The sequence below is a fragment of the Trachypithecus francoisi genome, unplaced genomic scaffold (genome assembly GCF_009764315.1).
Source record: "Trachypithecus francoisi isolate TF-2019V2 unplaced genomic scaffold, Tfra_2.0 Lachesis_group12, whole genome shotgun sequence".
Taxonomy (NCBI): domain Eukaryota; kingdom Metazoa; phylum Chordata; class Mammalia; order Primates; family Cercopithecidae; genus Trachypithecus; species Trachypithecus francoisi.
This window is the reverse complement of record NW_022681457.1, coordinates 81,338,004-81,353,151: the sequence shown is the minus strand read 5'-3', so window position 1 is coordinate 81,353,151 and position 15,148 is coordinate 81,338,004. Positions and strand designations below refer to the sequence as shown.

General features: G+C 39.8%; 1 protein-coding gene across 4 annotated transcripts in view; it reads left to right on the top strand.

Moving 5' to 3' along the window:
• The window catches only part of CFAP57 (cilia and flagella associated protein 57), a 77,002-nt gene that overhangs the window by 12,465 nt on the left and 49,389 nt on the right, over positions 1-15,148 (top strand). For all 4 annotated transcript variants that reach the window (XM_033226807.1, XM_033226805.1, XM_033226806.1 and 1 more), the window contains exons 7-9: positions 8,498-8,637; positions 9,414-9,579; positions 10,317-10,430. In XM_033226807.1, coding sequence (XP_033082698.1) covers positions 8,498-8,637; positions 9,414-9,579; positions 10,317-10,430 — 420 coding nt within the window. The remainder of the gene's footprint in view (positions 1-8,497; positions 8,638-9,413; positions 9,580-10,316; positions 10,431-15,148) is intronic.

Genomic DNA, 15,148 nt, shown 5'->3' with positions numbered 1-15,148 from the left:
GGGTTTGTTTCAGGACTCCCAATTCTGTTCCGTTGATCTATCTGTCTGTCTTTATGCCAGTACCACACTGTCTTGATTACTGCTGCTTTGTAGCAAGTTTTAAAATTGGGAATTGTGAATCTTGCAACTTTAGTCTTCTTTATCAAGATTGTTTTGGGTAGTCTGTGTCCCTTGCAATTCCATATGGATTTTACAGTCAGCTTTTCAATTTCTATAAGAAGCCATCTGGGATCCTCATAGGGACTGCACTGAATTTATAGATCAATGTGGGGACTGTTGCCATCTTAACATATTAAGCCTTCCAATTCTTGAGCATGAGATATTTTCCATGTATTTAGGTTGTCTTTAATTTGTTTCAAGAATGTTTTATAGTTTTCAGAGTATAACTTTTGCACTTCTTTTGTTAAATATTTGTGAAAATTTTTCTTCTTTTTGATGCTATTGTAAGTTGAATTATTTTCCTAATTTCATTTTTGGATTGTTCATTCCAAGTGTATAGAAATACAATTAATTTTTGCATACTGATCTTGTCTCCTGCAACCTTGCCAAACTCACTTATTAGTTCCAATAGTTTTTGTATTGGGTTATTCTGGCATAGCTATAAACGAATACCTGAGACTGAATAATTTATAAAGAAAGAAAGTTTAATTGGCTCATGGTTCTGCAGGGTGTACAGGAAGCGTGATGCTGGCATCTGCTTCTGGTAAGGGTTCAGGAAGCTTACAATCGTGGTGGAAGATGAAGGGGTAGTAGGCGCATCACATGAGCAGGAGCAAGAGAGGGAGGTGAGAGATGCCACACACTGTTAAACAACCAGATCTCTCATGAACTCACTCATCACCAAGGGGATGTCACCAAACCATTCATGAGGGATATGCCCCAATGATCCAAGCACCTCCCACCAGGTCCCACCTTCAACACTGGGGATTACCTTTCAACATGAGATTTGGAGGAGACAAATATCCAAATTTTATCAGTGTTTTTAGTGAATTCCTTAGGATTTTCTATATATAAGATCATGACATCTGCAATAGAGGTAGTTTAGCCTTCCTTTCCAATCTGTGAATGCCTGTTACTTATTTTCCTTGCCTAATTGCCATGGCTAGAACCTCTAGTCTCATGTCAAATATAATGGATGGGAGCAGATCCTTGTCTTATTCCTAATCTTAGGGAGAAAGCATCCAGTCTTTTTTTTTTTTTTTTTTTTTTGAGAAGGAGTCTCGCTGTGTCATCCAGGCTCGAGTGCAGTGGCATGATCTCAGCTCACTGCAAGCTCCACCTCCCAGGTTCACGCCATTCTCTTGCCTCCCCCTCCCAAGTAGGTGGCATTACAGGCACCCACCACCACGCCCAGCTAATTTTTTGTATTTTTAGTAGAGAAGGGGTTTCACAGTGTTAGCCAGGATGGTCTCAATCTCCTGACCTCCTAATCCACCCACCTCAGACTTCCAAAGTGCTGGGATTACAGGCGTGAGCCACCACGCCCGGCTGCATCCAGTCTTTAATGATTAAGTTTGATACTGTCTGTAGGTTTTTTTGAAGATACTGTTTATCAGGCTGAAAAAGTTCCCTTCTATTCCTAGTTTGTTGAATGTTTTTATCATGAATGGCTGTTGGATTTTGTCAGATTTTTTTCTCTGTATCTGTTGAGATGATTGTGTGAGTTTTTGTTTTTACTTTATTAATATATTATAGTATACTAAGTGATTTTCAGATGTTAAACCACCCTTGCATTGCTGGGATAAAATCCACTTGGCCATAGTATATAGTCATTTTCATATCAGAATATTCAATTTACTAGTATTTTGTTGAGGATTTTTGTATCTATAAGAAATAGTGATCTATAGTTTTCTTGCAATGTCTTTGACTGCTATTGCATCAGGGCCTCATAGAATGAGTTGGGAAGTGTTCCAGCCACTTCTGATTTGTTGAAGTGTTTGTGAAGAATTGATATTAATTCTTCTTTAAGTGTTTGGTAGAATTCACCAGTGAAGTCATCTGGGCCTGGGCTTTTCTTTGTGGGAAGTTTCTTTTTCTAATGAATCTCATTACCTATTTTCATCTATTTAGATTGTCTGTTTCTTCTTGAGCCAGTTTCATTTTTTGTGTCATTCTAGGAATTTGTCTATTTAAGTTGTCTAATTTAGTTGCATATAATTGTTCCTAGTATTCCTTTATGATCCTCTTTATTTCTGTAAGCTTAATAGTAATATTCCCTCTTTCATTTCTGATTACATTAATATGATTTTCCTTCCCTCTGTCCTCTCCACCCCCCCCCCTTTTTTTTTTGGCCTCTTTAAAGAATCAGCTTTTTGTTTCGTTGATTTTTCTCTATTGCTTTGCTATTCTCTATTTCATTAATGTTCACTCTAATCTTTACTGTTTCCTTCCTTTGCCTTGCTTTAGGTTTAGGTTGCTCTTTTTTTTTTTTTTTTTTCCAGTGCCTTAAGGTGGAAGATTAGATTATTTATTTAAGATCTTTCTTTTTTGAAAGTGTAGGTATTTGCAGCCAGAAAAAATTCCTCTTAATATTGCTTACCATAAATTTTGGTATGTTATGTCTTTATTTTCGTTCATCTCAAATATTTTGGAATTTCTCTTTTGATTTCTTTTTCATCCATTGGTTTTAGGACTGTGTTGTTAAATTTCTGCTTATTTGTGAGTTTCCCAGTTAATTTCTGTTTCTGTCATTAATTATTAATTAATTCCACTGTGCTTAGAGAATATATTTTGTATTATTTCTGTTCTTTTACATTTATTAAGGTTTTTGGTCTGGCATATAATCTATTTTAGAGACTGCTCTTTATGCACTTGAGAAGAATGTACATTCTGTTATTATTGAGTTGGGTGTTCTATATACATTTGTTAGGTCCGGTTGGTTTTTAGTGTTGTTCGAGTCTTCTGTTTCTTGTTATCTTCTGCCTGTTTGTCTTGATTGTTTTTGAAAGTGATGTATTGCATGGGCAGCTGTGGTGGCTCATGCCTGTAATCCCAGCACTTTGGGAGGCCGAGGTCAGCGGAACACCTGAGGTCAGGAGTTCACAACCAGCCTGACCAACATGGAAAAACTCCGTCTCTACTAAAAAAAATACAAAATTAGCCGGGCTTGGTGGTGCATGTCTGTAATCGGGAGGGTGAGGCAGGAGAATCGCTTGAACCCAGGAGGCGGAGGTTGCAGTGAACCGAGATCATACCATTGCACTCCATCCTGGGCAATGAGAGTGAAACTCCATCTCAAAAAAAAAAAAGAAAAAAAAGGCCAGGTGTGGTGGCTCACACCTGTAATCCCAGCACTTTGGGATGCTGAGGAAGGCGGATCATCTAAGGTCGGGAGGTCGAGAACAGCCTGACCAACGTGGTGAAATCCTGTCTCAACTAAAAATACAAAAAAATTAGCTGGGAGTGGTGGCACATGCCTATAATCCCAGCTACTCGGGAGGCTAAGGTAGGAGAATTGCTAGAACCCGGGAGGCAGAGGTTGTGGTGAGCCGATATCGTGCCATTGCACTCCAGCCTGGGCAGCAAGAGCAAAACTCCATCTCAAAAAAAAAAAAAAAAGAGTGGTATATTGCAATCTTCAACTCTTATTGTTGAGCTATTTTCTCCTTCATTCTTGACAATTTTTACTTTATGCATTTGGGTGCTCTATTTTTATATACACATATCTTTACAATTAATATATTTTCCTGATGGGTTGACCATTTTTCATTATAAAATATGTCTCTATTTCTAGTAACATTTTCTATATTGAAGCCTATTTTGCCTGATCTTACTATAGCCACTCCAGCACTTTTGTTGTTGCTGTTTGTATGGTATATCTTTTTTCATCCTTTTACTCTCAATATATTTGTATCTTCGATTCCAAACTGTGTCTTATAAACATCATAGAATTTAATCTTTTTTTTATCCAGTCTGACAATCTCTGACTTTTGATTGGATTGTTTAATCAATTCACATTTAATGTTATTACTGGCATAGTTGAATTTATGTCTACCATTTTACCTTTTTTTGTGTGTGTATCATGGGATTTTTGTTCTTCTACTCTATGCCTTCTTTCACATTAAGTAAAATTGTAATGTAGTATTTTAGTATCTTTATTTTTCCCTATATACTTTTAATTATTTCTTAGGGCTTACCATACACACTGTAACTCATTATAGTCAGATTCAATTTGATTCAATTTCATACTAACTTAATGCTAGTAACATATAGAAATGTTACTGCCATATAGCTACATTCCCTTTCCCCTTTTTAATAGTATTATTGTTATACATATTACATCTATGAGTGTTACAAACCCCCAAAATATATTCTTATAATTATTGCCTTATATAATTGTATATCTTTTAAAGAAGCTGAGGTTAGAATGGGGAGCAATTATATATTTATAGTCTTTTTATGTTAACCTTTACTATCATTTCTGGTTCTCTTCATTTGTTCCTTGAGCTTGAGTTACCATTGAAGTCATTTCTTTAATCCAATACACATTTGTTCCCACTCATCATTTGGGTGCTACTACTGGGAAATATATTACATTTCTATATGTGATAGGCACAACAGTATATTATATGCATATTGTTTCATACAATTGCTTTTTAAATCAGCTAAAAGATGATGAAATATATATTTATATTGTCTTTTATAATTACCTTTACCAGTGCTTTTTGTTTTGTGTGGATTTGAATTAACTATCTGGAGTAACTTGCTGTCAACCTGAAGGATTTCCTTTAGTATTTCATGTAAGTCAAATCTGCTAGCAACATATTTTTTCACTTTTGTTGGCAATGTTTTTATTTCACCTTCAGTTCTAAAAGATAGCTTTGCTGAGTTTTTGTTTGACAGCTTTTTCTTTAAGCACTTTGAACATGTTATCCCATTCTCTTCTGGCTTCCATTGTCATTGCTGAGATATCTGCTATTAATCTTATTGGGACCCTTTTGTAAGTGATCAGTCGTTTTTCTATCGATGCTTTCAAAATTTTCTTCTCGTCTTTAGCTTTCATTATTTTTACCAAAATGTGTCTGTTTGTGGATCTCTTTGTGTTTTTCCTACTTGGAGTTCATTGAGCTTCCTATATGTGTACATTGATGTTTCCCAATAAATTTGTAATATTTTCAGCAATTATTTATGAAAATGTTTTTTTCTGCTCCTTTCTCTTTCTCCTCTCCTTCTAGCATTCACCTTATGCATTAATTGGTGTGCTTAATGGTGTCCCACATTTTTCTGAGGCTCTGTAAATTTGTAATTCTTTTTCCTCTGTGTTCTTCAAATTGCTTAATCTTTATTGCTCTATAAAGTTCACTGATTCTTCTGCCAGTTCAGATCTATTATTGAGCACCTCTAGTGGATTTTTCACTTCAGTTATTGTACTTTTTAACTCTAGAATTTCTATTTTCTTACAGTCTATCCCTATATTGATGGGATCCTTTTATCCTTCTCTATTTGATGCATATCATTTCTTTTTTTTTTTTTTTTTTTTTTTGAGATGGAGTCTCGCTCTGCCACCCGGGCAGGAGTGCAGTGGCCGGATCTCAGCTCACTTCAGCTCACTGCAAGCTCTGCCTCCCGGCTTCACGCCATTCTCCTGCCTCAGCCTCCCGAGTAGCTGGGACTACAGGCGCCCGCCACCACGCCCGGCTAGTTTTTTGTATTTTTTAGTAGAGACGGGGTTTCACCATGTTAGCCAGGATAGTCTCAATCTCCTGACCTCGTGATCCACCCGTCTCGGCCTCCCAAAGTGCTGGGATTATAGGCTTGAGCCACCACGCCCGGCCAATGCATATCATTTCTATCTTTATTTCTTTAGTCATGGTTTCCTTTAGTTTTTTGGACACACTTGGAATGGCTAATTTCAAGCCTTTGGGTGCTGCCATAAGGAATTTTGTTGCCTGTGAACAGAAAAATGCAAATTAATACAACTCTGAGATGCTTTTTTATAAGAAGTTTCATTATTATATTGTCAAAAATTAAAAATCCAGTTATTACCAGAGATTTCTGAGGACAGGGGAGAATGATAATCCTAATATGGCGATGATGGGAGTGTAAACTGATACAGCCATTCTAGCAAGGAATCTGATAGTTCTTGGTCAAATAGAGAATGGATGTACCTTGTTATCCAGTAGTCTGCACTGGATACATACCAGGAATTTGATCCTACAGAGCCATTAAAGAACATGCACAGGCCGGGCGTGGTGGCTCATGCCTGCAATCCCAGCACTTTGGGAGTCTGAGGCGGGTGGATCACAAGGTCAAGAGATCAAGACCATTCTGGCCAACATGGTGAAACCCCGTCTCTACTAAAAATACAAAAATTAACTGGGCGTGGTGATGCGTGCCTGTAGTCCCAGCTACTCGAGAGGCTGAGACAGGAGAATCGCTTGAATCTGAGAGGCAGAGGTTGCAGTGAGCTGAGATCATGCCACTGCATTCCAGCCTGGCGGTCAGAGCGAGACTCCATCTCAAAAGAAAAAAAAAAAAAAGAACATGGACAAAGATATTCACCATAGTGTTTGTAGCAATGGAGAGTTGAAGACAATCCACATGTTCATCCCTAGTGGTAATGGAGAAGTAAAGTAGCTAGATATATATTGTAGAATATCAAACATCAGTTAGAAGCAAATTATACATACTGCAACATAGATAATTCCTCAAAAATATCATGTTGAGAAAAAAGTAAAAGTACAGAATGAGATCTGAAGCACAATGTCATTTATAGAAATATTAAACATCTATATATAATCAATGACATACATAAAATCCATTTGTTGGTGCCTACTTATCATAGGGAGGAACAGAAGTAAAAATTGAGGAAGAAAGGAGTGAAATAAAATAAAATTTGTCTTATATGAATTTATGATGAATCTCTGCAAGTCTGCTTCTGAGATACAAAATGAAAACAAAGATACAGAAATCAAGGAAATACAAGATAATGTCATCAGACGAGATTTAGAATTGGAAGAAAAAGGTTGGAATATTTGAAAAGAGAGAATAAATAGTATGAAATACTTATCTTGGATATTTAGAAAGTGAATTTATTGAAAAGTATGGTAGAGTTACCAGGCAGGGTTAAATGCCCACTGAAGGTTTGTGATCATGCATTCACAGTGAAACCAGTAAGCCCGCTTGTGTGATTCCCCATCATTACATGACTCCTCAGGCAGAGGGGGAAGCAAGAGCACTGCTTTTGTTTTTAAGACAAGAGAGATTTGAGTGTGTAAAAGCTAATAAGAATGTGCTTATAGAGACAGGCAGGTTGAAGATTTGGAGAAAGAAAGGGTAACAGATGGAGAAGAATAACAATAACCTGTGCCTGCCTACCCAGCATAGCATCTCTTTCTCTGAGACAGTAGGGTCTACAGCCATAACACCCTGAATGTACCTGATCTTGTCTGATCTCAGAAGCTAAGCAGGGTCGGGCCTAGTTAGTACTTGGATGGGACATACTAGGGTAGGATAGAGTGGATGCAGATAAATTTATAAGTAGCAGAGGGGCAGAATTTGCAAAAAAAAAAAAAATCCATTTCAGCCTTTGTCTTAGCTTGTGAACAGACCTAAATATGTACATCTCATTAAATTTCCCAACCATCACTCCTCATTCAGGTGTTCCAGAAACAATGCCTCTGATGACAGACATCTGTAACCTACATAACCAGTGCAGTAGGATGCATTTCAATTTAAAATCATCCATCCAACTCTCATTTGCTACTGGTGATAATTAGTACAGTCTCTCCAGAGAGAAACTTGGCATTACTTATCTAGATCCTTAAAAATCATTCATACAATTTTTCCCAGTATTCCACTTCTAGAAATGTATGCTAAGGAAATAATCAGAGAGATACACAAAGACTTGGACAAGGATATTTAGTCTAGTGTTATTCCTATAATAAATAACAAAAATTAGAAGCCACTTAAATGTTCCTACAGCAGAGGAAGGGTTAAATTAAATTCAAAGATATCCATTGAAGAAAATATTTTATTGCCATTAAAATAATGTTTAAAAATAATATTGGCTCGGCCGAGCGTGGTGGCTCATGCCTGTAAACCCAGCACTTTGGGAGGCCAAGGCCGGCGGATCACGAGGTCAGGCGATCGAGACCATCCTGGCTAACACAGTGAAGCCCTATCTCTACTAAAAATCAAAAAAAAAAAGAAAAGAAAATTAGCCAGGCGTGGTGGCAGGTGCCTGTAGTCCCAGCTACTGGGAAGGCTGAGGCAGGAGAATGGCGTGAACCCAGGAGGTGGAGCTTGCAGTGAGCTGAGATCGCACCACTGTACTCCAGCCTGGGGGACAGAGCAAGACTCCGTCTCAAAAATAAAATAAAATAAAATAAATAATAATATTGGCTCAGGAAAATATGCATAATATTCAAACAGTTTAGCCACAGCCTAATTTCTGTGCACCCAGGCTAATTAATGTTCTTGGGAACTAATTAGAGCTGACATGTACAGCCAGCCTTTTGCTTACTCTGCGGGATCTTGTTCTGTATGATTTCTCTAGGGGGAGCCTGCTCACTTTGAGTATTTGATGTATCCATTGCACTCAGCACCCGTCACCGGTCTAGCTACCTGCATCCGCAAACCCCTCATAGCCACCTGTTCTCTGGATCGATCCATCCGCATTTGGAACTATGAAACAAAGTAAGGAATGAAAGACTTGCCTACTTTAATATGCAAGACTCCAGTTGTTAATTTGTTTATGTGAATTATTTTAATTACAGTGTTTCAAAGTTTAATTACTTAGAAGCTTTCAGTTGGAAAAGATTTTTAAAAAATCAAGTCAGTCAGCCTACCTGTTTCTCACTCTTGCATGGGCTAAAAAACTACTTTGTGGTTTATTTAATGCTCACCACATGCCAGACAGTGGGGACATGAAGATACGAAGATAACACCCCAGTCTCTCACCTTCTTACATAAACTCCTGTGTCCCTCCAGCTCTCCTATCCCCTTGTTTCCCACAGGAACTGCTCTTTGCTTCAGGGAGCTCTCCAGACCCTTTCTTCCTCCTCTTTCTCCCAGGACATCACTATCCCAACCCAGATTTTACCTTCTGGCACAGCTTCCCTGGGAAGCTCCGACCCTAGTTGGACCCCACCCCCCACTGTTTTCTTTGTTCTTGTGTACAACTTCTGGGGCTTCTAGGGAAAAAATACTTGGACAATACTCATGAATTCTGGAATCTAAACAGAGCTATGTCTTCAGCATTGCTAGACCACACCTTGACCAGTCTCCTTATCTACCATACTCCATGCTGGACATTATCCGCTCATAACCAAAATCTAGAAAAGAGAGGAACCAACAATTGCAAATAGTAGTGTATCTCAAATACTATGATAACAACATATATCAGATACAGTGGATGACTGGAGGGATTTAGTGAGCTAGGCTTACAATTCAGTAATTGATCTTTTTCACAGCACTCTGGAACTATTTAAGGAGTACCAAGAAGAGGCATATTCCATCAGCCTTCATCCATCTGGACACTTCATTGTAGTAGGGTTTGCTGACAAACTACGCCTCATGAATCTACTCATTGATGATATACGTTCTTTCAAAGAATACTCTATTAGAGGATGCAGAGAGGTAAAAAACTGCTGAAGACAAAAGTCCAGTTTCTTAGAAAGCCATGGCTGAAATATCAGGAACTAACATGGTCTGGGGAGGTGGGACCAAAATCTGTCTTGGAGAACTATAGTGGCTTAAAAAAAGTGGAGAGGGGGAAATCCACTTCTTTTCCCAGCAACCTTATTGAGTATGTGGTTCCATCCCCATTTTCTTATGTCCACCAGACTATTTCATTGAACCTGAAACCTTGTGAGATCCCTGCTATGATAAGTCCTGTCTGTAATGGTGGAGTATTAACAAATATTTTAAAAGAAAAGTAATCTCAGAAGCAGAGTCACAGCTAGGAAGGTGAGGTTGGAGACAGGAGCCACGGAAAAATAAGCATCGACGGTGAGAGGCAGGAAAGAGCTCCTCAGCTTTCCCCGAGGTGACTTGCAGAAACAAGGCAATGATTTCAGGAATTACTTCCCCCGCTCTAAAACGTGCTTCTACAGGCAAAATGATTACTTGTGGTCCCAACGGCTTCATAATTTGTGGGTCTGGCAGTGTCAGCATCTGGCCACTATGAGTCACAGAAATAGTGAAAGTGTCTGAAAATGTCAGCCACTCCTCAATCTCATTTGCACCTTACCCCCACTCCCACCCTCACACGTAGTTTCAGTCCGAACTCGTTGGGAAAATCACCTCTTGACTGTAACCTCTAATTAGACTGCTCACTTCCTGCTTGCTTGTTCTCTTGCTGTCTTTCCCTGTAGTGTTCCTTTAGCAACGGAGGTCACCTGTTTGCTGCAGTCAATGGAAATGTGATTCACGTTTACACCACCACGAACCTAGAGAACATCTCAAGCCTGAAAGGACACACAGGGAAGGTGAGTGAGTGAACGGTCTCCAGGGAAACAAGGGGCACAGAGCCAAGCATGCCGCCAGCCAGTGGGATACAGGTGAACAAAAGAGAGGTGGTTCCTTTCCTCATGGGTTCACTGTCTACTTGGGGAAAGACACCATAAAACAAATGCATAGACAAATGTAATTACTAATTGCAGTTCCACTGAAAGAAAAACATGGTGTTGTTATGAGAGAAATAATGAAGGGGGCGGCATAATTTAGGTGGCTGTATTTGCAAAGGCTTGGTCCTATAAGAGTGAGTAGGAGTTAATCAGACAGAACTGGTGTGGATAATCATTGCGGATAGGGATCCAAAGGCCAGAGATGGGAGATTCATGGGGTGTCAGAGGACATGAAAGTCTATGGACCTGGGATGTGGTGCCAGGATAAACCATGGGATAAAGATGGGCTGAGATTGGAGAGGTCACAAGGGCCCAAATGCATGGAAACTTGTAGGCTTTGTAAGGATTTGTCCTTCTTATTCCTTGAAATCATTGAAGACTTTCAGGGCAGAGAATGATATGACTAGATTTGCATTTTGAAGGATTACTTTGGCTGCAAAGTGAAGACTATTGAAGGGGGCGAGGGTAGAAATGGTAAGGAGGCTATTGTGGATATCTACACCATAGATAATAGTGGTGGTGGTACAGTTAGGGAGAAGTGGATGGATTCAGATGATTTTAGAAAGTAAAGTCGTGGGCTCATGCCTATAGTCTAAGCACTTTGGGAAGCTGATGCAGGAGGATCGCTTGCACTCAGGAGTTCGAGACCAACCTGGGCAGCATAGGGAGACGCTGTCTCTACAAAAAGTAAAAAATATTTGCCAGGTGTGATGGCACACACCTGTGGTCCCAGTTGCTTGGGAGGCTGAGGCGGGAGGATCACTTGGGCCCAGGAAGTCAAGGCTGCAGTGAGCCATGATCACACCACTGCACTCCAGCCTGGCGGACAGAGTAAGACCCTGTCTGAAAAAAAAAAAGAAGGAAGGAAGGAGAAAAAGAAAAAAAGAAAGTAAAATCACTGGGTCCTAGAGTAGTGGATTAGATGTCAGACATGATTAAGAGGGAGAGGCATGGAGAGGGTAAGAAGAAGTCAGCAGATGAATTTGGAGAGAAGAGGCCCTTGGAAAAGAGAGGCATTCTAGGCAGAAGGACTTGTTGGAGATGATGAAATGGAGGGATGAAATGGAGGTGCTCGTTGGTTCATATGGCTGGAACACTGGACACATTTGAGTGATGATAAAGAGGTAGTAGGAAAGGTTGGCTGCATCATAGAAGTTAGTGTATGCCATGCCAAGGAATTGGACTTTAGTCTTTCAGTGACAAGAAACAAAGGAAAGGATTTAAGCAAGAAAGTAATGGGATCAGAAAGGTAACTCTCTAAACAGTATTGAGGAAGGATTAGGGTAGAAGGAAATTGGAGTGATGGAGAGCAGCTAGGATGTGAAGGTGAAAGTTGGGTTAGGAACTAAACCATGACTTTAGTAGCAGAAGCAGAGAGAAGAAAGAGATGAAGTTCCATTTTGGCCATGTTATATTTCATGTGCCCAGAAGTGTGATGTATGTGTGTGGAGGTCAGGAAAGAAGTCAGGGCTGAATATGAAGATTCGGGGAATTAGAAAGTAGAGGAAGTCAGAGGCATAGACTAGATCACCAAGGGCCTAATGGATCACCAAGGGCCTATGTGGAATCTGAGAAGAATATTGGACAGGAGAGGGGAGACCAACATTTAAGAGACTGGTGAAAGAAGAGGAGCCAATGAAAGATTGAAAATAAAGATACGAAGAGAACTCGGAATCAATAATTGTCTAAAAGAAGCCAAGGAACCAAACAATTTCTGAAAGGTTGAAGTGGTCAGTGGTACTAGATGTCAGAGGGAGGTCATGTAAAGTCCAAAACTGACTATTGACTTTAGCAAATAACAGGTCATTGGAAGGAAAAGTAAAAATTTGTGGAAAGTGAAAGTGCTATGTAAACACAAGCATTTTTGTTTGTTTTTGAGACAGAGTCTCACTCTGTCACCTAGACTGGAGTGCAGTGGTGCGATCTCGACTTACTGCAACCTCCACCTCCTGAGTTCAAGCAATTCTCCTGCCTTAGCCTCCTAAGTAACACATGCTCTTTTTTTGAGACAGAGTTTCACTCTTGTTGCCCAGGCTGGAATGCAATGGCGCAATCTCAGTTCACTGCAACCTCTGCCTCCCGGGTTCAAGCGATTCTCCTGCCTCAGCCTCCTGAGTAGCTGAGATTATAGGCATGCACCACCACGCCCGGCTAATTTTGTATTTTTAGTAGAGACAGGGTTTCTCCATGTTGAACTACCAACCTCAGGTGGTCTGCCCACCTCGGCATGAAGGACTTTCTTTACTATTTCCTGGAAGGCAGATCTTCTAGTTAAATATATATATATATTATGTTTTTATTTATCTGAGAATATCTTTATGTTCATGTTTATCTTCATGTTTAAAATATAAAAATACAGTTTTGCTGGATGTAAGGTTTTTTTTCTTACTTTCAGTACTTTGCATGTGTCTCCTACTGCTTCTGGCCTCCTTTGTTTCTGAGATAAGTTAGATATTATGTGATTAATCATTTTTCTCTTATGGCTTTCTATATACATATATATATTAGATGTAGTCTTGCTCTGTCACCAGGCTGGAGTGTGCAGTGGCACCATCTCGGCTCACTGCAACCTCCGCCTCCCAGGTTCAAACGATTTTCCTGCCTCAGCCTCCCGAGTAGCTGAGACTACAGGTGTGCACCACCATGCCCAGCTAATTTTTGTATTTTTAGTAGAGATGGAGGTTTCACCATATTGGCCAGGATGGTCTCGATCTCTTGACCTCATGATCCACCTGCCTCGGCCTCCCAACGTGCTGGAATTACAGGTGTGAGCCATTGCACCCGACCAGCTTTCAAGATTTCTTATCTTTGGCTTTCAACATTTTGTTTTTGATGTGTCTGGATCTAGATTTCTTTGCATTTGTCCTACTTGGAGTTTATTGTACTTCTTGGATGTGTAGGTTAATGTTTTTCAACAAATTTGAGATTTTTCAGCATTATTTATTTCAATATTTGTTGTTTTTCTCTCTTCTCCTAGTGCTCTCATCACAGTACACATATGTGGGTGCATTTAGTGGCTGCCCACATTTCTCTGAAACTCTGTTAATGTTAATTTTTCTTAATTAGTATTTCTCTCTGTTCTTCCAATTGCACAATCTCTATTGAGCTATTTCAGTTTTGCCAGCTCAAATCTACTGTTGAGCCCTTCTAGTGAATTTTTCGTTTTGGTTATTGCACTTTTCAACTCCAGAGTTTCCATTTGATTTTTAAAATAATTTCTGTCTTCTTATTATATTCTCTATTTGATGAGCCTTGTCATCCTACCTTCCTTTAATTATTTAAGCATAGTTTCCTTTAGTTAATTGAACTTATTTGTATTAGCTACTTTGAAGTCTTTGGCTGCAAAATCTACCATCTGGGCCCCTTCAAAGGCAATTTCTATTGCCTGAATGCTTGCTTGCTTGCTTGCTTGCTTTTTCTTATTGGTCACACTCTTTTTGTTTGTTTGTTTATGTTTCAATTTTTTGTTGGCTGAATATTTTAGACAATCTATTATAGCAGTTCTGGGTATGTGTCCCCCCAGGAGGTTGTTGTTGGTTGGCTGATTATCTGTTTCATGACTTGGCTGAGCTAATTCTGTAAAGTCTGTTTCCCCTGTAGTGTGCAGTGTCTCATATCATTACTCAGATATTTTTCATCTTTTCTTTTAGCCTGGCTACCTAGGCTTGCCCATGAGTTGCCTGAGCTGCTAATTAGTTATGGATTGTGCATAAACCCTCTTAGCCAATTAGGTTTTTACCTTTTACTACCAGATTTATGTGTGGCTTGGAAAATGCTATCGCAGTTCAGAGAGTCAATGGCTTTTGCATCATGTTCAGCCAGAGACTGGTAGTTTGGATGTCCTCTCTCTGATTGTACATAAGAGGGTACAGCCTTGGACATGCACAGTCTTCCAGGCTGTGAGGGATGAATATGATTTCTTTTTTTTTTTTTTTTTTTTTTTGAGATGGAGTCCCGCTCAGTCACCCAGACTGGAGTGCAGTGGCGCTACAAAATACAAAAAATTAGCTGGGCGTGGTGGCGGGCGCCTGATTTGATTTTTAAGCCTGGCTTCCTAGGAGATGCCCCTGGGTTGGGAGAGCTTAATGTTCAGCGTTTGGTGGACTGTTGTGTTTGGTAGGCCCATTGTGCCAGTGAGACTCTGCCCTATGTTAATGGGTCTTTGGGTAGCTTAGGAGATGCTTTCAAGTTTTCCCCATATCCCACTCTGACTGCACCTGAATCAGCACAGCCTAGCACAACACAAGACCTTCCAGCCCCTAGAGTTGTCTGTTATCCCCGAAGGGCTCTTCTTCCCTATCCCTTTCACTTGTTCTATCAAAATTCCACTCCTCTATATCATTTTGCTTACATCCTGGAGTTATCAGCCTCCTCTTAATCACTTTCCACCAAGATCTCCATTGTTTTAGACAATGCCCATAGGCATGGACTTTTCCATGTTCTATTCCAAATAAAGTCAGTCCCCTCAAGCAGAGCTGAGAGCTCCCTGTCTTAGCACCTGACTTTCCCATGGTCAGAACCTTTGCTCCACTGCACCAGAGCTGGGGTGGGGACCTGCTTTTCCAGGAGTAACATCTCAC